At 37.1% G+C, this 25,072-nt stretch overlaps 1 protein-coding gene across 1 annotated transcript in view; it reads right to left on the bottom strand.

The window, feature by feature from the left end:
* C5 (complement C5) overlaps window positions 1–16,076 on the bottom strand; it is an 87,913-nt gene extending 71,837 nt beyond the window's left edge. Inside the window, exons 1-7 of the mRNA XM_080668025.1 lie at window positions 15,950–16,076; window positions 12,185–12,377; window positions 10,280–10,442; window positions 9,703–9,773; window positions 7,089–7,180; window positions 4,998–5,080; window positions 1,030–1,120 (exon numbers count right to left, since the gene is read on the bottom strand). Of these exons, the coding sequence (XP_080524151.1) occupies window positions 1,030–1,120; window positions 4,998–5,080; window positions 7,089–7,180; window positions 9,703–9,773; window positions 10,280–10,442; window positions 12,185–12,377; window positions 15,950–16,014 (758 nt within the window). The 5' untranslated portion in view covers window positions 16,015–16,076. The remainder of the gene's footprint in view (window positions 1–1,029; window positions 1,121–4,997; window positions 5,081–7,088; window positions 7,181–9,702; window positions 9,774–10,279; window positions 10,443–12,184; window positions 12,378–15,949) is intronic.
* Window positions 16,077–25,072: the final 8,996 nt, after the last annotated feature.

The following is a 25,072-nucleotide window of genomic DNA, read 5'->3' as shown; positions in this document are numbered from 1 at the left end:
ACATGGGTGAGTCCAGCTGAGATGAGCCTAGTCCAGATCAGCAGAACTGCCAGCTAACTCATAATTGGCCATAGTTTTAAGGCATTGAGTCTTGAAGTAGTTATGGAGCACTAGTTGGCTGATTAAGCCATCTATACTAATAAAAGAGAAAGATGCAATTTTGACTGTACCTTTGTGACGCCTACCAGCCAATCAGGAGTGAGTATGCAAATTAATCCAACAAAGATGGTGGGTTAATTTGCATACACAGGCGCCTAGTGGCCGGGGGTGTTCCGCACCGCCCCAGCCGCTCCAGGCCTCTGGGCAGCGTGGGAAGGCGGAAAGGCGGCTCCGGGCCTGAGCAAAGGTGGAAAGTTGGCTCCGGCTGGAGTGAAGGTGGTGCTGGCTGCCAGGGAAAGGAAGGCCCATTCTTATATGAATCTTCGTGCATCGGGCCTCTAGTCTATAATAATAGAAGTGTAATATGCTAATTAGACCATACGTCCTTCTGGACGAAGTTGGGGCTGCAAGGTAAGCCCGGGTCCTGGGTGCCTGCTGGCGGCTGGAGGGAAGCCCGGGTCCCAGGTGCCAGAGGGTAGCCGTTGCTGGCAGTCTGGGGAAGGAAGGCCTACTCTTACACAAATTTTATGCATTGGACCTCTAGTTAATAAATGAAAAGAACAGAAGCTTCATATCTCAGTCCCAATATCCTAAGTCATGCTGTTTCCTAAATGTACACAATGATTCTTTAGGATTATTTTTGCTGGTGAATAACAACAAAGCTAAAATCAGAACCAGCTTACATCAGAACGAGCAAATAAACTATAGGTATAATGTCTCCTCAATCAGTCAATCCCAAACTCATGGCAGACATTGCCAATAAATAACAGATCTCAACAAAATAAATGTATTAAATCAACATATTGTGCATCTTAAACATTCACAATGTTATATGTCAATTACATCTCAATAAAACTGGAAAAAAAATTACAGATCTCATTTTGGCACTCAATTTAGCTGGATAATATAGAAAATAAATAATTTTCTTACCTTGCTTTTATAGTGATTTCAAAATTATTGAAGTTCTTATAACCAATGAAACTATTTTCTGGTTCTATTGAGACAGAAAACTGTGGCAACACTGAAAATAAAAAGGAAAAGGCAATATTACCACTTAAATTAGAGCAGCCTTCTGTCTGGTACAGTTGATGTAACATCAACACAACATCCAACTGTAGTCATCATCATTATCAGGGACAACAACAACAATTATGACATCACTGGGAAGTCTCCTACTCCACCAATCAGAGGTCAATCCAGCTATCTATGTATCAGAAGCACTTTGTTTATACTTAGATTACAGCATTTATTATAGGCAATTGTTTATTTTCTTGACTGGAGTGTGGATTCCTTGAAAACAAAATGTTCTCTCTATATCTTTATATATCTTCCCCTCTTGTCCTTCTCATAAGTCTTAAACATAATAAATGTTTAATAAATGTTTATTAAATTAAAAGTAGAAAATTCCTGTTTATTTAACATTTCCTTTTTTTGTCCAGTAGATAAAATCCACCCACTCCAGCATAAAACTCTGACTTTAGTCAAGAAGAGAGAGTTTATGCCCAACCAGTGTTGCTCAATGGTTGAATGTCAACCTATGAACCAGGAGGTCACGGTTCGATTCCAGTCAGGGCACATGCCCAGGTTGCAGGCTTGATCCCCAGTGGGGGGCATGTAGGAGACAGCCAATCAGTGATTCTCTGATCATTGATGTTTCTATCTCCCTCTCCCTTCCTCTCTGAAATCAATAAAAATCCTACATAATAAAGAGCTAATATGCTAATTAGACCAAACGGTGGAATGACCTTCTGGAATGACCAATGGGCAGGGGGCGTGGCTGTGAGGCAGCCGGGGCTGTGAGGGCCGAGCCCCTTGCACGAATTTCGTGCATCAGGCCTCTAGTATATTTAAAAAAAGAAAAGAGAGTTTATAATGAATTATCCTATCTAATAAAAGAGCAATATGCAAATTGACCACACCTCTGCTACACCCACAAGCCATGCCCACCAGCCAATTAGGAGCAAGTATGCAAATTAACCCCACCAAGATGGCTGCAGCCACGGAGCAAGCAGGAGGCTTGGGTATCCCCGGCAATGGAGGAAGCCAAGCTTTCCGCATACTCTGGCTGGCCTAGGCCTCCACTCAAGGCTACAAAGTTTCAATTATAGAAGATAAATAAATCCCAACAAAAATGGCTGCAGCCATGGAGCAAGCAGGAGGCTTGGCTCCGCTCGAGGCTACGAAGTTTCAATTATAGAAGATAAATAAATCCCAGATCCCAGGGCCTCCACTTGGGTTGCTGGGGGCATGGCCAGCCTTCAAACCACCACAGCCTCCTCACCCAGGCCGCCCCACACCCCAAGGGAACCCCCACTCTGATCTGGGACACCCTTCAGGGAAAACCAGCTGGCCCCCTCCTGTGCACCAGGTCTCTATCCTATCTAATAAAAGAGTAATATGCAAATTGACCATCACTCCAACACACAAGATTGCTGCCCCCATGTGGTCAAAGATGGCTGCCCCCATGTGGACACAAGATGGCCGCCACAAGATGGCCAGCAGGGGAGGGCAGTTGTGGGCGATCAGGCCAGCATGGGAGGGTAGTTGAGAGGGACCAGGCCTGCAAGGGAGGGCAATGGGGGGCAATCAAGCCTGCAGGGGAGGGCAGTTAGGGGTGACCAGGCCTGCAGGGGAGGGCAGTTAGGGGCAAACAGGCTGGCAGGGGAGCATTTAGGCATCAATCAGGCTGGCAGGGGAGTGGTTAGGGGGTGATCAGGCTGGTAGGCAGAATCGGTTAGGGGCAATCAGGAAGGCAGGCAGGCGAGCAGTTGGGAGCCAGCAGTCCTGGATTGTGAGAGGGATATCCGACTGCCCTCAAGGGTCCCAGATTGGAGAGGGTACAGGCTGGGCTGAGGGACACACAGCCCCCCCCCGCACGAATTTCATGCACCGGGCCTCTAGTAAGAAATAATACCCATGCAAAAGTAAAAATTAGAGCAGAAAGGAGTTGGGTTCCCCCCCCACACACTTTTTTTGCATCTTGATTGCCCAAGAGAAAATAATATCACCTGTTGAAATGCCACTATTTTCTCTTTATACTTTCTCAGACTGTGTACCAGGGCTTCTGGATTCTAATTCTATTAACCTACACAGCAGTTAATAGAAAATTGGGTGATTGAGTGACCCTGATATTGTGGATATAGACTGGCAAACAACTGTGAGATAGTTAGCTACAGATACGGTTTATGTGTTTTCTGGATGGTGAAGGTTAGAAGTAAAAGAACAATGCCATTTGTTGCTCTAGGCTGTGTTTCTATGTTATCAAAGATCCAGGTAGAAGTGCTCTCTCCAGGATATGAAATGCAAGGAAATATTCCACCCTTTCATCCATATAGCAGGGACACTCCTGTCAACCGTGATATACCAGTGAACAAAACTGACACAAACCCTGTCCTTAACGAGCTCACAGTCAAGCAGGGAAGACAGGCATAAGCACAGATAAACACCTAAGCCACAGTTATGAAAACAGATATGAAGAAATACAGATAATCCTACTCAGGAAAGAGAATTCAGGGAAAGCTTTTCTGAATAAATGGCTTTTCTGTCGAGACTTGAAAGGTGAGTAGGAACTGGCTAGGCAATGAGGGAGGCGAAAAGTGTTGTAGGCAGATGGAATATCATGCACAAAGTACCCACTGTTGGAAGGAAGCAAGGGTGAGAGTGGTATAAAATGAGGCTGAAGAGGAGGTAGGCCAGCTCAAATTAGAGATTTTGATTTTCATTATAAAAGGAATGAGGAACTATTGGGGACTTTCCAATAGTGATATAACATGATGAGATTTGCATTTCAACATTATTTTGGCTAAAACCAAGGGGAAAGAGTTTGGAAGCAGAGATAGCAATCAAGAGGCTTTGCAGTAATGCAGGAGAGAGCCTGGTGATGAATAGATGAGGGTGGCCACAGATAGTAAGAGGTAGATGAATTTTACATATATACAGAAAGCAGCAAAAACACTTGGAGGAAGGGTGGTTGGTTGTAATTATATGTATTAAGACTCTATCATCTTTATTTATTTATTTATTTTTATTGATTTCAGAGAGGAAGGGAAAGGGATAGAGAGATAGAAACATCAATGATGAGAATCATTGATCGGCTATCTCCTGCATGCCCCTGGTTCATAGGTTAACGCTCAACCACTGATCCACACTGGCTGGGCAAGCCTATAATCCTTAAAGTTGAGTTTCATTGTAACAAATCTGTTTTCACTGTTTTGTTTAATTGTTAAATTTGTGTGTTTATTTTCCATATTAAGAGTCTCGTGGGGGATTAAAAATGACTTCAAAAAAGTTAAATTTGATATTAGAGCACACAAATGCTCTGTCTAGTAAAAACTATTAAAAATGAAAAGATTAATCTATTTATATGTTAATTATTAGTCCTTTAATGTGATTGATTTCAAAATAAGAATAGCTTTAATTTCCAAATAAATATATTAGGGATTTGTGAACCAGAAGAAAAATAGCATTGGACTAGAGGTAAGGAAATCCAATTGCTGTCCTTGTTCTGTCACTACTTGGTTGTAATGACTTTAGTAAATCATCTATTAGTCTTTTTGGGTTCCATTTACCTCATCTCTGAGTAAATTTCTCCTAAAATCATAATTTGAAAAAATACCTTAACTAGTCAAGCTCCTCAGGAGGCTAGGACTCTTCAGGTTCTATGTTGAGGAACAAAGGTCCAGAGAGGTTGGTGTGCTTATTCAAGGTTAACAAAAGCATGCTGAAACTAGAGCCTAGGAATGGGGACAATCACTCTCACCCCCTCCACCAGTACTTCTGACCATATCAGTAGGTTGCCTTTTCTTCAGGGATTGAGTTTACATTAAATTAATTAATGAAAATAATTATTGCAAAAGCATTAATTCTCTATAGATAAATTTTTAATTGTCAAAAATTACCATATTCTTTAACTTCAAAGTATGCAGTTCCAGTTGTTAAAAAGTCCTCTTTATATTTAGCTTGAATTTTCCACATACCATATCTGTGAAAACAAGATATTTAAAATTACAGAAGTCTTCAAATATTTTTAATTTACCCAGCAGAAATCTAATCAATTCTTGTTTTAAGGAGAGAAAAGTAAGTTAAGATGTATATAGTATAAGTGATATATTTTATTTGCAATAAATGGAAATAGCCGAGTGTTTTGAGGATATTAGAAACTGTTTAGTAATTAGTTTTTCATATGTTGTGTTATTTTTTCAGGTACTTTATCTTAATATTGTCAATAGCTTTGAATTGAAGAGCTTATGATACTTGAGAATTTACTTGATTCTGGAGCTTTATTATACTAATATAATATTAAAATCTACACTATAGTAGGACATTCATAATCATGTCTCTATAAACATATAATTTAGGTCAAGCCTATCCAGATGATAAAATTCACACCTCATGTAAAAGAAGCTATAGCTGGAAACAAAGTATGGCTTGTTCAAAGAGGAAAATTATCTGGGTTTAATTAAAAACCTTCAGTCAAAATTATACTGAGCACTGGATTAAACATTGGAGATAAAAAATAAACAAGATAAAAGGGTCCATCTTCATAGAGGTAATAGTTCATGGGATTTCAAATTTTTATTTTTCCATTTATTAGCAAATTGGATACTTGGGAAATTGCTTAACCTCATTTGTGAAATGGGAAAGACAATATCTACTTTGTATACCGATTATCAATCAATACATTGACTATTATCATCATCATTAATTCAATGTGCCTGTTATGTTGAAGTGCTGGAGATATAACAGTGAACAATAAAAACACGATCCCTGTCCTCAAGGAGTTTACAGTCTAGTGGGAATAAAAGGCAAGTAAATAACTAAATAAATAATTGTAAAATTGAAATAAGTGCCACTAAGAAATAAGAGAATAAAAGAAAGAGAGGGACTACATTAGATCATGTGTCTAGGACTAACGTCTTTGAAAAGGGAGCATTTAACCTGTTTTCTACAGAATGGAAAGAAGCCAGTTTTACAAAGAACAAGGTAAAACACTATCTAAGCAGAGGAAACAACATGTGCAAAGGTACTGGAGCATGAAAATGCTGGCCATGAGAAGCTACCATGGTTGACACATAATCTGTCACAGAGCAAATGGCACAAGATGAAGACATTATAACAGTTGGAGAAATGATAATAGTTGTAAAATAGGTTCAGTTCTGTGCTACAGGGTAAGTAATATTTTCAAGAAAGTATACAATTTAAAAATTATGCAAATTATTTAAATTCCCCAATTTAATCCAAATTTCTAGATAATCTTCAGTATAGTAAATTAACTGTAAACTACCTTCTAGAGGACAAGGCAAAAATGACCATAAAAAGATTTTGCTTTAAAGTAATTTGGCCATTTATAGGTGCACCTATCAGATCTTATTTGTCCTACTCTAAACAAGTTGAAGGCAGGAACTGTGGATTCTTCATTCCTATTTTATATCTCTCATTCCTATTGTACTTTGCACATACTAGGAATGTGTTCACTAAATATTTTTTACATTGGATTCTGTTTAAACATATTCTTAAATCCTTTAACATGAGGCCAAATGGAAGAAATAGTTCCAAAAACATCCTCCCTCTTGAAATATGATAGTCTATGCAGAAAAGACTACAAATAGTAATATATTTATAACTTTCAGAGCAAGGCACGGGATGACACTAGCCTCTTAGACTGATAGTCTATTTGATTTTCTTAAAGGATGGAAGGTTGATGATTTTGATAAAAAAATAAAAAAAGAAAGAAAAAAGTATGGGGTCTGTTTTTTCCTCTTCCAAAGTTTAATTTCTATGTGTAAAACAGATTGATGAGAAGTATTGGAAAATTCTCTTCTCCCCTCCCACATAAATTGAGTCTAGCTTCTCATTACTCTTTAAAAGATTTTGCATATCCTCATTTCTTTCACAGTAGGTTGCTTCATTTGACTGGTGATCTGCCTCACCACCAAAAGTTCCAAATGTGTTTTTTAGAGAAAACTTTATTAACAAATATTTTAAAATACCTAGGATTAGACGGAATCTTGAAGTCAGGAAAAGAGATAATTCCAGTATAATCACTTTCTTCTACAATGTCAACTCCTGATCCTTGAGGATCCTTTGAATAAAAACAAACAACATCAAAGCACATAAACTGCATTTTAAAAATTAACTGATTATATTATATTTGATCTACAGAAATATTTACTAACAAATATCCATGCCTTCAAATTAAATATGAAGGAGAAAGATTATTTACATGTGTAGAAGGCAAATATGGTTCATTTAAGCCACTTCTCCCTCTCTTGACACACACACACACACACACACACTCACACGTATAAATCAGTTTCCAGGTATCCTAGTCTCTGTTATTTAGATGAGACTCAACTCTATCTTGTATAACTAAAAAAAACTAAGTGTAGAAATAACTGATGTTATAATTAATCAAATGTGAACTCACAGGCTTTATAGATACCAAAATCTATAAAATGCATTTATTAGCTAGATACTTTATAGTTGCAGTATGGTCATTTTGAGCTTGATAAAACATTCAAATTAGTTAAACAAACTTTAAAGTTTTCACAAAGCTTTCCCATCAGCTTCCTTTTGTGTGTGGGCTTGGAAATTACTTAAATGAGGTTTCTTATTTTCTCTGGACTACATGTAGAGGTCCATTTTGAACTTAACCCAGAAATTTACCACTATATGCCATGACTGTGAAATTAAGGTCAGATTTTTGAGGTATTTTTTTTCTTAAGTTGCAATGGTCCATTTTGAAAAAGAATTAGAATTGAAGCTAAATATCTTCTAGGCTGATCCCTGCAGTCCATTGTACACGGTGCTTCTAAGACAGTGGTTCTCAACCTTTCTAATGCTGCGACCCTTTAATACAGTTCCTCATGTTGTGGTGACCCCCAACCATAAAATTATTTTCGTTACTACTTCACAACTGTAATTTTGCTACTGTTATGAATGGTAATGTAAATATCTGATATGCAGGATGTCTTAGGCGACCCCTGTGAAAGGGTCATTCGACCCCCAAAGGGGTCACGACCCACAGGTTGAGAACCGCTGTTCTAAGATGATCTCTTTCAAGTACTGTTTTTGTTAGGCGCAGAAATAGAATAGTGGGGAATAGCTATAGTTATAAGAAATATTAATCATGCTCTGTTAACCATGATTGTTTTGTTCTGATTAAAGAAAGCCTGCTCTGACCTGGCTGGGAGTTGTATGCCCTGGGACCTGGGAGTTAAACTGGAAATGTGGTCCATTCTCCTTATTCGAGAACTGCCTATCATCATGGAAAGATTAACAACTTTGTTGCCAAAACAATGGAATCCTGGACTGTAACCACCTGGAAGCGCCTACCCTTTGTAACCCCTAGCTTGCATTGCCTGTAATCTGTAACAATTTTACCCATTCCTAATCTTTGTCCTTCTACCCAATATAAGCAACTTGTTTATAGGAGGATGGGGTGGGGGGTGTGTGGAACAGATTTCTGTGGATGACCACTGCTCTCCCATGTTGCCGCCAATATTGGAAAATGAAACGCTCATATACGATTCAATCCTGTCCCTGCTTAATTGGCTCAAGTAGTGACAGGCATCCCAGACCCTTCATTGTCGGGTTTCATTTTCAGGACACTTTCTGCATGCTGACTCTCCACTGCTCTGGGATCAAATTCCTTAATCCTGTCTTCCTGGGACAGCTCTTACACAGGACATCTGGCATCCATTCTTCCTTGTGTCGTGTCAGGATTCTACATCACTCAAGTTCAACCACTGAGAGGGGCAGAAGGTGGAATAAACAGCATCTGACCACATACTCTAGTATTTTCTGACAGAAAAAGGGTTTTTGAGCTGACACTGCCTCTCTTAGTTCTTTTCCAGACTTCTGACATCAGTCAGCCAGTTTATGTACTACCCCCGTTTCTTACTGTAAGTGCTAAACTCATGCTATACTGTATATTACCATGGGAAGTTTTTCATTATTTTAAAAAAACCTAAGGCTATTCCTTTCATTAAAACCCAGCTTAAGATTTCCTTTACGCATTCAATTCCAGAAAAGGATTACATCATCCTTTAATCTCACCCCTATTTTGTCTTCCCTCTGAGCTTATGTGTCATTTGTCCTATTATACAATTAGGAGAAAAGGTGCTGTAGCCTATAATGAAGGGCCATTACTAATACATCTATACTATTAATAGGTAACTGCTCATCTTTACCTCATGATTTAGCACTATTTTTCATGTGTTAGTATATTAGTTATTAAACTCTATGGTCCTTAAATATAAATTTCATAGATTATAATTCTTTATCTTGAATTGTATAAATAAAAAAATCTCATAAGAGATATTCAATTAATTCTTAATGATGGATTGATGTTCTTAAAGAAAGAAATCATGAAGTATATATTTAAATGATTTAGTTTAAAATCATTGAGATTGCATTTTCATGGGTTCTTTACACATGCCAATTTTAAAGATATAGACATACAATGTTATATTCACAGTAAGTGTTCAGTCACCATTTACTGAACACTGAATGAGTCCATATGGCATTAGGGTAGGGTTATGAAATAATGTATCTTATCCTAAAAATGAGTTAAATTATTATTTAAATAAATAATATACTTACTATGAAAGTTAAGACAGTTTCTCTTTTGGCTGGCTTCAAGTCATCATTCAGTGAATAAACTCTAACCTTTACTGTAAGAATAATTGATAGCATCAAAAACTCTGTTAAACACAAGGGTATTTTAGTTTTTTTTTTTTAATATATTTTATTGATTTTTTTACAGAGAGGAAGGGAGAGGGATAGAGAGTTAGAAACATCGATGAGAGAGAAACATCGATCAGCTGCCTCCTGCACACCTCCTACTGGGGATGTGCCCGCAACCAAGGTACATGCCCTTGACCGGAATCAAACCCGGGACCCTTCAGTCCGCAGGCCAACGCTCTATCCACTAAGCCAAACCGGTTTCGGCAGTTTTTTTAACAATAATCATTCTTAAAAGAGTCTCATTAAAATAAATCAATACATGGTCAGTACACCAAAATCTATTTTTAAAAGAAAGAAAAAGTTAGTCTGCAGATATATAAATTATTAATGAGTCTTTTCTTTTAAAAACCTGTGTCCACATAATTTCAAGTGTTAAAAAGCTCTAAGTAGTGTCAATTGTTCTCCCCAGGGGAAGAAGCACCTTATACTCTACCTGATTGTTCTGGAGTGTAAACAGGTTTGTCTGTTTGAACGAAGAGAAATCCATTGTCATAGGTTATTGGCATTTTTTTTGATTTTGAAAAATGCTTTGATAAAACATCCAAATACACGTGTGGAACTCGGTTTTGTCCTCCAGGCAATTGTTTGGGTTGTAGCTGTAACAGAAATGTTGATTAAAAAGAACATAATAGTTTTAAGGTTATAAAATATTCAGATTTTCTAAATACCACTGTAATCTCATTATAATGAGAAATAAGTATGTGTATTTAATAATTTTAAAAGCAGTAGGGGAGATAGAATAGTAAATGAATTTTGCCCAAAGCCCTTCAGTGTTAAATATCATAACCAAAATTTAGTTTTAAGCAATTAAAAAGTGTTTCCTAAATGTTATATGCATTTAGTAAAACTATTTAAGCTATTGAAGCTCTCTCTTTTTTAAAATATATTTTTATTGATTTCAGAGAGGAAGGGAGAGGGAGAGAGAATCACAAACATCAATGATGAGAGAGAATCATTGGTTGGATGCCTCCTGCATGTCCCCTACTAAGGAATGAACCTGCAACCCAGGCATGTGCCCTTGACCAGAATCAAACCCAGGACCCTTCAGTCTGCAGGTTGATGCTCTATCCACTGAGCCAAAACAGCTAGGGCTATAGAAGCTCTTTTTCACTTCATCAGTTTGCTGGATTAGCCCACAGTCTCCATTTCTTCCCTTCAACATCCTCACTGATGTCTGGACACTTTGTATTATATCTATATCCTTCTGTTCCCACCAGTTGAGCTGCATGCTTTCCAATATTTGTAAGTAATTGTAATTATCCACTTTATGTTGCATGGTATGCAAATTTAATACATAAAAAGTAATAAAAGACAAATGCTTCTCTGAAAACTTAGGCTTGAAACATAGGATAAAAGTTAATCACTAAAATCAACTGCTTGAAATTACATATGTGAGAGTACTGAAAAAGTTTGGAAAACAGTAACAAGCTATTAAGATTCTGCACTTAGGTTCTTTGCAAGTGTCTTTAAGTACTTTGTCCACTTTAAAGAAACAGAAACTGTAGAACAAAGATGATTCGTTAAAGGTGTGGCACATAGTAAATAAGATTTGGCGGTCTAATCAGTGGGTCTGCTCATGAAGAAAAGACCTTGGCACAATATCAAACAATTGGCAAATAAAGATACATTATAATGTTAAGATAAAATTAGATGCTTAAGATATGCACTAATTTTTATGATCTGTCTACCTTAATCTCCTTTCCAATTAACTAAGTTATCACTGTTTAAACAGAACTCACTTTTAAGAAACAGTGGTATAAATGAACCTCAGAGCCCTAGTAGTCTTTTATTTTTCTGGTTCTTGATTTTTGAATTTTTATTGTAATTTAAAATAATATTTTGGTTATATTTATTCACATTGCTAAATAATATGGAAAATTATTTTTAGTTATCAGAATTTTTAATGAGAAATAAGTTGAAAGCACCTTTCTAACCAAGCTATATTATAATAATTTAATAGGAGAAAAGTTATTTGATCAAGGTGTTTTTTTTATTAACTATAAATGTTCAATAGCATCTATGGCTTTCTGTAGGCAATGCATTACAGATCAATATACATATCATATTTCTCTATTTCTCTCTAATGATAATTTTCACAGATAATAAGTATTTTCGATGCATTTTCAAATATTTACATGTTAGTACAATTCTATTTTCCTATTTAGAACTTTCTGTTTCCTTCATATTATCATTAGTGACTGACATACATCATTTAATAATCACACAAAGATATAATGTAATAAAAGATCAAATCTCTATGTTATCAATATTCAAACTTTAAACACATTTAATAGAGAATATTTTATATGTGTATAGAAAATAAAAGATAAATACATACTGTTAAGATTGCAGAGTTTTGGAATTTATTTTCTGTGGATAAAGTAACAGAGGCTGAAGCATAACTAATTTTTTTATCTGGATAACTTTTAATGGAGATTGTTACATCAAATGCTTCAGTGTATCCATAAACTTGAATTACAATATTTTCAGATGCTCCAACACGAAGTATTTTTGGTGCTGATATGACATATCTGTTGAAACAGGAAAAGAGAAGGATCAGTATCTCTATATGATAAACTTTGTTATACTTCTGATTTCTTCATCTCACTTGAGATATTCAATTTAAAATAGGCACATTTTGTCAACTTAAAAATAATTTTTAATTACAATTTATTTGTGATCTATGGTCATTTCAGCATAGTCTCCAAGAAGAAATAGCTTGAAATCAGGACTTGAAAAATAGCACTGGAGATTTAGTTAACATTTATGAAGGTAGTAATAGCACCTTCCCGAGCTACTACAACAAAGGAAGACTTAATGGTGTTGACTAGAACATGTAAATAGGGTCACCATTTTTGCCCAAAGTAGAAAAAAGCAACAGTTACCCGTGACTGAATTCAGCGCTGCCACCTACTGGCTGAGTAACCATGCTAAAGTCACTAACCCTCTCTGAGACAAAAATAACTTAACTGTGCAAATATCACCTTCTTTACCAGGCTAAGGTAAGGATGAAGTGAGACAATGTACATGAAAGCACTTAGCATGCTTAGTACTCAATAAATGTTAAGAATCATTAATTTCACTAAATTATTTGAAAAGAAGTAATCTTAGAAATACTGGTGTTATACTAGTGAGTGGATTTTTTAAAAAGATAGAATAAAAGTGAGTTTGGGAGAATGCATTTGAAAATGCAGATAGTTATAGAGTCCTTAGAGACCAAATAATCACAATCATACAATAATAATGATAATAACAATAACTGAGTAGTTATCATATATGAGTGTCTGTATTAGCACTTTATATACAACTAGAGGCCCAGTGCACGAAGTTCATGTAGGGGCCTGGCCTGCACCCTTTCCAATCTGGGACCCCTCGGGGGATATCCTACTGCCGGTTTAGGCCCAATCCTAACTGTTCTTCCCTGCCAACCTGATCGCCCCTAACTGCCCTCCCCTGCTGGCCTGATCGCCCCTAACCGCCTCTGCCTTGGCCCCCGCCACCGTGGCTTTGTCCAGAAGGACATCCTGAAGATGTCCAGTCTAATTAGCATATTACCCTTTTATTAGTATAGATTCTTTTAATCTTTACAACAAGCCAATGATGTAGATACTATTGTTTTCTTATTTTACAAGTGATAAGAGGTTAATTTGACTGAGGTCACCTGGCTTATATGTGAATGAAAGACTTTATATTCAGATATCTCTTGGTTGTGTTGAACTGAGGTCAAGGTTACAAGCTTTGTTCACAGCCACAGGCTGTTCCCTCAGTTTTATTTTTCATGTGATTTATACAAGAATGAATATGAATTATATGTTTTTGAAATAAAATTTTTTAATGTGTGATTTTTTTCATTGTTTATTAAAAGAAAACCTACAAATATAAACCAGGTTATTAATTATATCATAAAGTATATAATTTGAATAATGAGAGCTACTACATAGAAAAAAGAGTGTTTATTCTATTACATAGAAAAAAAGAGTGTTTCAACCCAAAAGGTGATAATGATTGCGACCTAAGAGCTCATCACTTCAACTGGCAGAATTATTGCAGGCTCCTGTCAAAATTATGACATTTAAAAAGTCTTTTCAAATCAGCAAGTGTTTAGTAACAATGAAATTAATTTGGAGGCAATTAACTCCTTTAAACATCTGGCAGTTCTACATGACAACTAATTTGGAACCATTTACAGTCAAGTTATGAAAGAGAAAAAAGACTCTCCGGACTTCCAACCATCATCTGATTTCCCCATGTGCTTACCCAGAAATAGTGGAAAATAAGAAAACTTTAGCTTTGATGATAATAAGATAAATTTACAGAAATGTTACAATGTGCTAAGTACCTTTTTAAGCATATTATAGATATATAAATTCACTGTATTGCTACAACCACTCTCTGAGGAAAGTCTTATTATTACCTCTATTTTACAGATGAGAAAACTGATAATTAACTTGCCCAAGGTCACACAGCTAATGAGTTATAGAATTTGGAATTGTTCTCGAGCAGCCTGTTTCCTGAAGTAACACTTTCAATTGCTGTACTACACTGAATTTATCAAGAGTTTTGCAAATCTAGAAAAAAAAAAGTCTTTTAATTTAAATATTCTTAGAAATTTTGTATTTTATGTTTTAATTTTGAATTGTCTATGTGGTAGTGGTGGGGAGACATAAAATACTCAGTGTTTACAAGTCTCTAAAAGATGGCTCTGAAACCACCATTTTTTCAGATTTTGGTCTATACTGATTTATCAGTAGCACAATCTAATCTAAAGAATTTTGCACTTTTAAAATTTTCTTTCAATAGTTGCAGGGGATCAGGCCACTCAGCTTACAGGGGAGCAAAAAATATCAGTTTGGCCTCTACCTGGAATGTTCTTTCCCCAGATATTTGCAAAGATTGTTCCCTTACTTCCTTCAAGTTCTGTATGAGTGCCTTAGAGAATGGTGATGGAAAAAAATAAAAAATAAATTTTAAAAAGAACCTTATCTGTCTACATTTTCAAATAGTTCCTCATCATTTTTTTTTATCCTATTACTCTCCTTTACTTCTTTCTTCATAGCATTAATAATCGTCTGACCTTATTTATTCATTGGTTCATTCATTATTTGCTTCTCCCACTAGAATGCAAGCTGTATATAAATTTATTAATTTAATTGACTGATGACCATGTTGTAAATGGTACACTCTCACTTTTTCAAGAGAAAGAGAAGCAATGCTTATTAAAGGCCAGGACAGTGTATAGGAAGAATTCAGAATCCTAGTCCTATTTCTACTGCTTAATCTCAATCTCTTTGAACTTCAGCCACTTGTCTTTCAAAAATGAATAAATAAAAAATACCAAAGGTACTGGGGTGATTGTAGCAATGCAAGGAAATCAGATTTATGAGATCCTAAGTACACATTTATATTCATAATATAGTTTACATATTTATACATTTATGATAAACTGGAAAAAGACTAAAATGGTAAAGAGGAGTCCTTAATACTAGTCCTGCTTCTGTCTCTCTTTAACAGTGACTTCTAGTAAGTCACTTTCCTTGTTGCACTTATCCTCATATGTGAAATTAGTAGGTTCAATTAGATACTCAGTTCCTTTTCAATAATGTTATTTCTAGTTATGAGATCTCTATTTTAAGACATAGTTTAAAATATACAGTATTTCAATAATAACACTAACCATTGTGAAGAATGAGCTCGTAAATATAAAAATAATTACAATAGTTTTTCAAATCATTGTATTAGAATTAACCCCCAAGTAACCCTTGTTTAATTATGCACAGTATTTAGAAAACAATGCACTAAATATAAATAAGCAATAAATGACAAGAAAGTTTGTCATCTAGAGATTATTTTGTGCTTTTTCAAAGTGGAATTTGAATAATCACTTATGTAATTAAAAAAAAAATAGCAATCCCGTAAAAGCTGTCATATTGTTAGCTATTCATCAAATCAAAATACTTCCATGACTTTCTTATTTAGATGAGAATATTCACTTGGCATTCTCAGAAGTAGAAAGTAATTTTCGAATTAACAAAATTAACTGATTTTACTTTTCACTCATCACAACTAAGACACATTGAAAATGAAGATAGGTTCTTTTACTTACGTTTGTTCCTGTCCCCAACTTTTCCCCAGGAAGATTAAAAAACAAAGTATGCCCCAAAGACCCATGGCTGGAGACAGCAGTAAACCATGGGTATAACCTTTTTCTTGAAGTTACTCTCCTTTTAAATAAACCCAGCTAAAAGAATTTGAGTAAATTAGTTTACTGGTTAATTATTAATGTAAGAAAGAAAGACTTCTAAGTTGGAAAAATAAAATCAGAACTGAAGCAACCTTTAATGCCCAGGTATAAAAGTAGGCGATACTTTATAGGGATTTACACCTAGAGAACTTATTTTAATTAATACAAAGAAAGGGATTCTAATATGGGAGTTTGGCACTGCAATGAATGGCTTAAAGCTAGAAACCAGTAAGTCACACTGCCCTTGGCCTTTCCTCTTTTGGCCAGGGTAATGGCTCTGCCATTACATCATCTATGAGCATATGGTTTATACAGGGCTCACTCAGTGGTCTTTTTTAGAGAAGTCCTGAGCAATACTGTTGTTGGAATTGGGAATGGCCTAATGATAAGCTGAATCTGCAAAGGAGGTCTATGGAATAGTTCCTTGGTCTATCTCAGTCTGGAGAAGCTGAACATTAGGTGGAGGAAAGATTGTGACGGGCAATGAAAATGACACGTTGAGCATGCCAGCATCATTCTTTAGGAAATAAGTAGCCAGTCAAGTACTTTAGTATTTAGTAGGGAATGGATATCCTCCAATATCTATTAATTTGTACACCACAAATACAAAATGTATATCCATTCAGACACAGAATATTTTTCTTTAAAAAAAACACACAAAAGAAACCTCAGGTTAAATCTTTCAGTGAGGATCTTAATGTAAGAGCTCAGGAAAAACAAAACTTCCTATAACAAATGAGACTAGTAATTAAATTAGAATGAAATACAATTTTATCTTTAAGATATTATGATGTTTTATGTTCACTATAAAACTTTTAATTTACTACCTTCCTTTTATTAGCACTCATTTCTACTTTAGTACATAATAAGTACTCTATTTTAAAATAATAAAACAAATTTCTCTAAACATTATTCTGTAATTCAGACGTTTTATGGTCACATTGGCATTCCTTGCTTTGAATTAATAAGGTTCTATTTCATAAATCCTTTAATACTGAATTCATTAGGGCAAAGAGGCACAAAAATGAAATTTTATATACAAATATCACTAAAGGTATCTCTTGCATAAATTATTAAAATGGTAAAAATGTCACTATTGTCTGATCATCTAGCCCATTTGTTTCAAAAGAATACCTGTGAAATGATTAAACTGTGTTGTGAAATATAGGTCAAGTTAAAACAAACAAAGTACTCTTGCCATCATTTTCGGGAAAAGATATTAGGAGAAAGTGAGAACCCTTAAATCATCATAGATGATATATGTATGTTAAGTGCAAGTTTTTTGCTTGTATTATAAAGTGAATAGTAATGATATTGGTTTCTTAAATAGAAAACCTTTTTAGAAATAATGAATCTGCCCTAACCAGTTTGGCTCAGTGGATAGAGTGTCAGCCTGCGGACTCAAGGGTCCCAGGTTCGATTCCGGTCAAGGGCATGTACCTTGGTTGCGGGCACATCCCCAGTAGGGGGTGTGCAGGAGACAGCTGATTGACGTTTCTCTCTCATCTATGTTTCTAACTCTCTCCCTCTCCCTTCCTCTCTGTAAAAGATCAATAAAATATATTTAAAATAAATAAATAAAAACAATGAATCTCAAAGTCCTTAATAGAACCAAAGTTCAACAATTTACAGATTCTCAACAGTGTTTAAAGTTTTTATCTGCCTTTTAAACATGGCTCAGAGCTGAATTCTTCTTTACATTCTAAAATGTTGACCTTTAGGGAGTCTGGCTTTTATACAAATCTGCATCTCTAAAAGATGAGAAGCTAGGTCTGGCAGAAACTTTGGCGGTCACCTGACCTTCCTCCTAATGCTACCTCAATTCTACCCTGAGGATTGAGCCCAAATGGCTTCACTTAGTTTACAAAGCCAGCTCCTGACCTGGGTCCCACTTGATTCTCCAGCTTCAGTGTTCCTTTTTTCAGTGCAAACAAGAAGCTGAATTATTTATTATCCTTTGAGGTCACCACAACATAATGGTGCTCCTAGGATAATAAATAGTCAGCCAAATACTATTACTACTATGATTAACCTATTTATATCCTTAATTTGGCATGTCATCAGAAACATGATTTAGATATGGATTGCTGCTACCAGCACTGCAGAACACAGACTACTCAGTGCTTGACCATAACACCACATGAAAGGGAATTGGGGGCACAAACTATGTCCAGTTGTGGAGCCTTATAAGTACATATCTCTCATTAGTCGCTTGTCTTCCTATGTATTTATACAAATTTTAAAAGACATTGAGCTACAAAAAGTTTATTGAAACAAAATCTTATACTAAGTCTAATATATAAAGTAAAAGTGTGTCAGTGTGGGGTGGCCCTGCTGTCTGCCTGTCTCCCTGACATGTACCCCCAGCTGGACCTTCGCAGATCAATGGGAAACCTGGGGTCCCTGGACGCCTGGTTTAAAAACATTGACTTAAAGCACCAAACAACTTGTTCCAATGATCTTATTTCACTTGGACCATTCCCTATTGCTTCACTCTATCAATAACTCCAAATCAAGCTTAAAATTAGTTTGTTAGTTGCAGGCCAAAGGAGAAACCAATATCTTATCATCTTGTGCCCAAGATCCATTGCTTTAGCTGCAAATTAAAATTCCTCTCCCAAGTGATTTGGGCTATCAACACAAAGTCCTCTAAAAGCCCCTGTTTCTTCACAATCTTGTACCTATATCTCACATCCAAGACCCTGGTATCTCAACATCAAATAGGGAATTCACACAGACTGCATGAGTCCTGGCAGAGGATAATGGAAAAGTGAACACTCTAGATATGTACTCCAGATGAACTTTTACTTGTATGCCTAAAAAGACTAGTATAGAAATGCTTGCTGTAGCATTATTTGTGATAAGAAAAATTTGGCAGAAACTTAAAACAACAGAAAAATGACAAATACATTACTTTATATGCATAGAATGGAAGACAATGTTGGTTGATAAAACCAGGTTGCAGAATGACACAAAGAGCATAATAACATTTACATAAGTTTAAAAACATATAGAGCAATGTTACTGTCTATAGACATTTCCACTGGTAGTAATAGCATACACATATGATGGTGGAAAGCAAATACTAAGTCAGGATAATTTTGTATGGGAAGGGAAGCAGAATATGGGGGTAGGAAGCAGGTTTATAGAGTGTTTCGGATCCATCACCTTTTGTTTTAAAGGAACATCTGAAGTCAGTATAGCACTATCTCACAAATAATTCAGTAGAGTTTAGTGGTAGATATACTAGTATTCGATAAGTCAGTTGCTGTACTTTTCTAAAAGTTTGAAATATTACATTTTTAAAAAAGTATGTTTTGGAGTGAGGAAACTTGAATTCAGATTCTAGCTCTATCTAACTAGCTATGTGATCTTGGTCAACTTAATGAAACCTTGGAACCTCCCTTTCATCATCTGTGAAATCAAGTAATAAAATGCTTCATAGTACTGATGGGAGAATGAAATGAAACATGTACAAAGTCTTTGGCTCTGAACTTGAACCTGAAATAGCACGAATATGAAAATGTTCACTATTATTATTACTGGTTTAAGGCATATTAATAATCGTCTACTCTTTATTTTTAAAAAATATTTTAATTGATTTTTAGAGAAAGAGAATGGGAGAGGGAGAGAGAAACATCAATGTGAGAGCGAAACATTAATCGGCAGCCTACTGTACACCCCCTACCAGGGATCAAGCAGCAACCACGGGCACATGTACCCTGATCAGGAATTGAACTGGCAACCTTTTGTAGCACAGGAGGACGCACAACCAACTGAACCACATCTGCGAGGGCTGTCTACTCTTTATTTTTAATATGTGCGTTGGATCATAGAAATCTGTATTTAGTTCAGTTTTACTCTTCGGGAGAGAAATCGATAAGGTGCCTCCTGTATGTGCCCCAACTGGGATTGAACCGGCAACCTAGATTGAACCCTGACTGGGAACTGAATCCACAACCTTTGGTGTACAGGATGATGCTCCAACCAACTGAGCCACTTTGCCAGGACAGGATGAAAGAATGTCTTTATCACTGAGCCCAGAAGAATTTTGCTTCCACTTTTTTTATTTGTTTGTTTGCTGTCAATTAAAAGTCTTGGATTTGAAGACTAACCTCTTAAGAGTCCATCTAATTGCTAGATCCTAACATTCTTAGTGAACAAAGGAGCACAAAAAGGTTCCCATAGACCAGATCCTTTTCAGATGGCATTACATGGTTTACTCTTATTTATGGCATCGATTGCCGTTAGCAGATTATGTGTACTCTACTTCCTTATCTCATAAGCTATAAAAGGTCTTTGCTCAGAAAGCTCCTCCTCACTCTATTATGTAAGATGTTTTTGAGGCATTTTCTTACTTCCCTGGAATTGGTGTAGTAATTCACTATCTTAACATGACCTGCAAACTCCAGTGCATTTTAATAGATGCTATACAGATTCAGACATAGAGGACATTTTCCCAACTTTTGCAGAGCTTATCCAAATAATGACAACACATTGTATTCTAACTCCTAACATGTATCAGTTATTGCAATAATTAACTTCCATAAATTGTCTCTAATCTTCACAACCACTCTGAAGGGTGTTATTACTCTTGTGTGATGGAGGAAGAAACTGAGGCTCAGAGAAATATAGTGACTTGTCTCAGAGCACACTTCTAGTAAATTGTAGAGATGATGAGTTATGCTGGGATCAGTAGGGAAAAGAGAGAGAGAGAGAGAGAGACCAAACCAGGCTGTAGTCTTACCTTCTCTTTGACACCTTCTCCAGCTATTTTGTCTGTAGTTGATTTTCCATTTTAAAGACTCTTGAAGAATTTATAGCCTGGTCCACATATTATTTTGATTCTTCTTTATATACTATTGTACATTCTGGCAAAGGTTCAAAGGTACAAGAAGGGAATAAGTGTCATGTAAGTGAAGAACTTAGTCTGACTTACGTCTGGTTCTCTCTTCCTCACAAAGTGCTGGGGTAAGACTGGCTAAAGTGACAACCTGGTAAATGGCAGATTGGGGGATTATTTGAAAAGGCTAAAGGGAAAATCCTGAGAACACAGTGGTTCAGAGCTAAGGATGGATGGATTTGTATTTTTAAGTCCCAAATGGTAACTGAAGAATCATAAAGAAGAAAGTTGTTGCTCAAACTATTCTTGTAAGTCACCAGAGTAGTGGTTTGGAATAGCATGTCCCAAAAGGCCACTTCAGATTACTAAATCAGTAATGGAATAGGAGAGGATTTCTGAGTAGAGGGTGTGAAGGAAGTGGAAAATAACAAGATAAAAATAGAAAATCAAGTATTCATGATGGAATGCAGTTAAGCACATTTTCTTCAGAGAAAGCAAAGTGACAAAAATGAAAGAAAGTGCCTACCATCCCTTTATCTCTCACTTTTATAACCTCACTGAAGCTGTCCTTTCTATATCCTACACCCTCTAACAGATTAAGCTGGGCCCATTAACTCCCTCTTTGGCTCCACTATCCCACACTTTTTCAGATACTCTTACTTCTTGTTCAACATGAGTTATCTTATCTAATTCTAATTACCACTCATCCATACATATCTACTGATCCAATGGCTACATGTGATAGCCAGACTCCAAGATGGCCCTCATGTCCTGACCTCCCTGATATTCATGTCGTTGTATGATCCCCTCCTATATTGTATTAGGGTTGGTCTATTTGATCAATAGAATAAAGCAAATATAAAGGTGTGTGACTTCTGAGGTTAGGTCACATAAGACATTGCTGTTCCCACCTTGCTCTCTCTTGGTTGCCTGCTCTGAGGGAAACCAGCCACCATGTAGTAAGGACATTCAAGAAGCCTAGGGAGAGGCCTATGTTGAAAGACCTTGGAAGCCTCCTGTCCAGAGCTTGTGAGCGAGCCACCGTGGAGGTACACCCTCCAACCCCAGTCATGCCTTTCGGTGACCACGGCCCAGCTAACATCTTGACTGAAAAATCATGAGAGAGCCCAAGGCAAAATAACCTAGCTAAGTCCTTCCTGCATTCCTGCCCATAAAAACTGTTGAAAATAAATTAATGTTTGTTGTTGTTTTAGCCCACTAAGTATAGGGGTAATTTTTTTACACAGCAGTAGTTAACATGTACACTAGTATAGCTGTTGCATTAAAGATATCTTTCATGAAAGTCCCTTGCACTCACTCCCACCACTACTGGGCATTTGCTCCTCCTTGGTCATCAATACTCATACTTTAATTTGCAAGTGTACTTTAAGTTCATAGAGAACAGCAGGCTGATAGGCCTACTTGAAAGCACCACCTGCTGCTCGTAATTTAACAGCACCCCAAAGCAGGCTGGAATAATTGGTGCTGCCTTTCCATGATAAGTCCTGATTTCCCCTTTTATGTCTCTTCTGAGAATTAGCTTCTTTATTTCCTGGAGATAACAACACCTGCCTTGCCTTCTTCACAGGAATGGTGAAATGTGATATCCCTGAGCACTGAAAATCATATAAACATGTAAGAAGTTCTTAAGCTTATTCTTTCTAGCATCTTGTCTTTCCTACTTTATCAACTCTGTTATTTCTGCCTGTAAACATGAAAAAGTCATTAATAGAAAATAAAAACAGATAAAAAATTTTTTTCAGTGGATTTTTCCCCAAAAAAATCACTGATCAGCCCCCTCAACTTTATATAATTTTCTTTTCCCTTATTCATCCACAGAACACACCCCCTACCCCCCAAATGCTTCATGGATATCTTTATGGAAGTTAGAAAGAAAAAAATACATAAAATGATTGCCCACAGCAGAGGGCACTTGATGTTGGTTGGCATGATTTTGCATCATTATTATTAGACAGAAACTGATGATCAGAAAGAATTAAAAAGAAGAAAGGATGGAAGGAAGGAGGGAGGAAGACAGAAGGAAGGAAAGGAGGAAAAAAAAAAGGCCAGAATCACAAAGAAAGAAGTAGCCAGGGCCATCTATACAATATGAGGGTCCCAGTACAAGATGAAAATGTAGAGTCTTGGTCCCTTACCTAGTTTCATCTCTGGATAATTTGTTATCCCTTTACTTTTTTAACCCTGTTTCCTTAAATTTCTGTATTTTGCTTCTTTATTAAACCAGCTTGGGTAAATTTGAACCATGTTGAATAAATGTCCAAAAAAGGCAAATCTGTAGACAGTGATTGACTGGAGCTGGAACTGGGAATGGGGATTACATGAAAATGAGTTGATCATGGTGATAATTGTATTATGGTGCTCTTGATAATGTAGCAGTGGAGACAAGCCAGACTAGAGAGTGTTGAGATGTAAGGAAGTGAAGACAGCATGTCCAGACAACATGGCAGAATGAAGTGGGAATTGACAATAGTCCTGTTTGAGCAGCAGGATTTGGTGATTGGTTGTGCCCAATAGGAAGAGTCAAGGATGACTCCCAGGTCTCTGGCTTGACCAATTAATGAGATGAGATATTTTTTGCTGAGATGGGATATATTGGAGGAGGAGGAGCAGTTTTGTTTGGGGGAAGAGACAGCGTTAAGTTTAGTTTGGACATGTTGAATTTGAGTTGCCTCTAAAATGCCCATGTGGTGGTATCGAGTAGGCAGGGGAATAGTAAGCTTTTCCCTGTCTCCCACATCCATCATGGCTATCTCCAATGGTAGACAGAACCTTCTTCCTCATTTACCTGCCAATACAAACTCCTCTTACCTCTTCTAGAAATTTGTCTCTAGTTCACTTCCCTTCCTGATGCTATTTTGAATTTGTTCCCTTTTGGATGATATCTTTACTATCATTACAATGAGATTTGGGAAGGATTAAAAAAATAAGAGTTATTTAGTTCTCTCAGTTCCCTTTGTAAAGGCACTTTTCCTTTTGTAATTAATCTGTGAGGTAATATTTTGAGAGCAAGTGAATATCTTATTTACCAACAATATTTCATGTAATGGTTTTAATATCTGTGGATAATCCTTGTCCGAATCAAATATATTGAGGGCTGTAAAATGGTGATTTCCTAATTAGGTCATTTCATCTATATTAGCAGGAAATTTTTTGAATAGAAGAGCTTTCCCTTTTGTAGAAATTAAAAATGTTTGTGTGTGTGTGTGTGTGTGTGTGTGTGCTTTTTTTTTTTTTTTTTTTTTTTGGTATGGTGATTGCCAGAGGGAAGGGGGTTGGGAATGGGGACCTTTTGGGCAAGCAAGCTATTAAGATTTTAGGATTATGGGAAGAGAGGTAGGGACTGTATTGGAGATTTCTGGAGATGGTGCAGCCTCTGAGGGTGACATGGTCCAGGGTACAAGCTTAAAAAATGAAAGGCTGGAGTGGAAGCAGGTGTCCTTGGTGATCAAGTTTTTTTTTTTTTTTTAAATTCACTATTCCGCTGACCCAGGGCAATATCTGCTAAACTCTCTTAATCTGTTGGATATATGGTGAACGCTTCTTGCTTTTGCTTCCCTGTCACCAACCAGAGGACTATTCTCCACAGCTCACAGGAATAGTCGCTGCCCGGATTCCCAGGCTCGTCTCGCTCCCTCCACCATGGCGACAGCTGGAGCCCAGGCTGCGCTCGCTCCGCGGTTCATCCACCTCTGGCCTGTGGGTCCCTGAAGAGAATTTGCCTCAGAAAAGCTGCACGGAGAAGCGAGCTGCCAGCCTCGCAAGTTCTAGGCCAGACGACCAGCATCGGAAGTGCGGGAACTTGGCGACAGCTCTACGTCGGTCTCCTTTGTCGTCCTCTGGCGTCCAGCCGCCAAGGAGTACCCGAGCCCCAGCGTGAGGCGTCTGCAGCTTCGCCTCAGTGACAGGTGACGGGCTCGGCCGCGGCACCGCAGGAAACCTGAACCCCCTCAGGCGCCGCACACCAAGCCTCCAACGCAAGGATTCCCCACGCCTTCTCGCGCCAGAAGCTACGGCGGAACCGGCGGCGGCAGGAAGCCCCACCCCATCCCCCCGCAACAGCCCGGGGGAGGGGCGTGGTCGTGGCAGGCCCCGCCCACGCCGCGCGCTCTGCCCCCAGGCAA

Source organism: Plecotus auritus, assembly GCF_963455305.1.
Source record: "Plecotus auritus genome assembly, chromosome: 5".
Lineage (NCBI taxonomy): Eukaryota > Metazoa > Chordata > Mammalia > Chiroptera > Vespertilionidae > Plecotus > Plecotus auritus.
The sequence above is the reverse complement of the archived record's forward strand: the minus strand, read 5'-3'. Positions and strand labels throughout refer to the sequence as shown.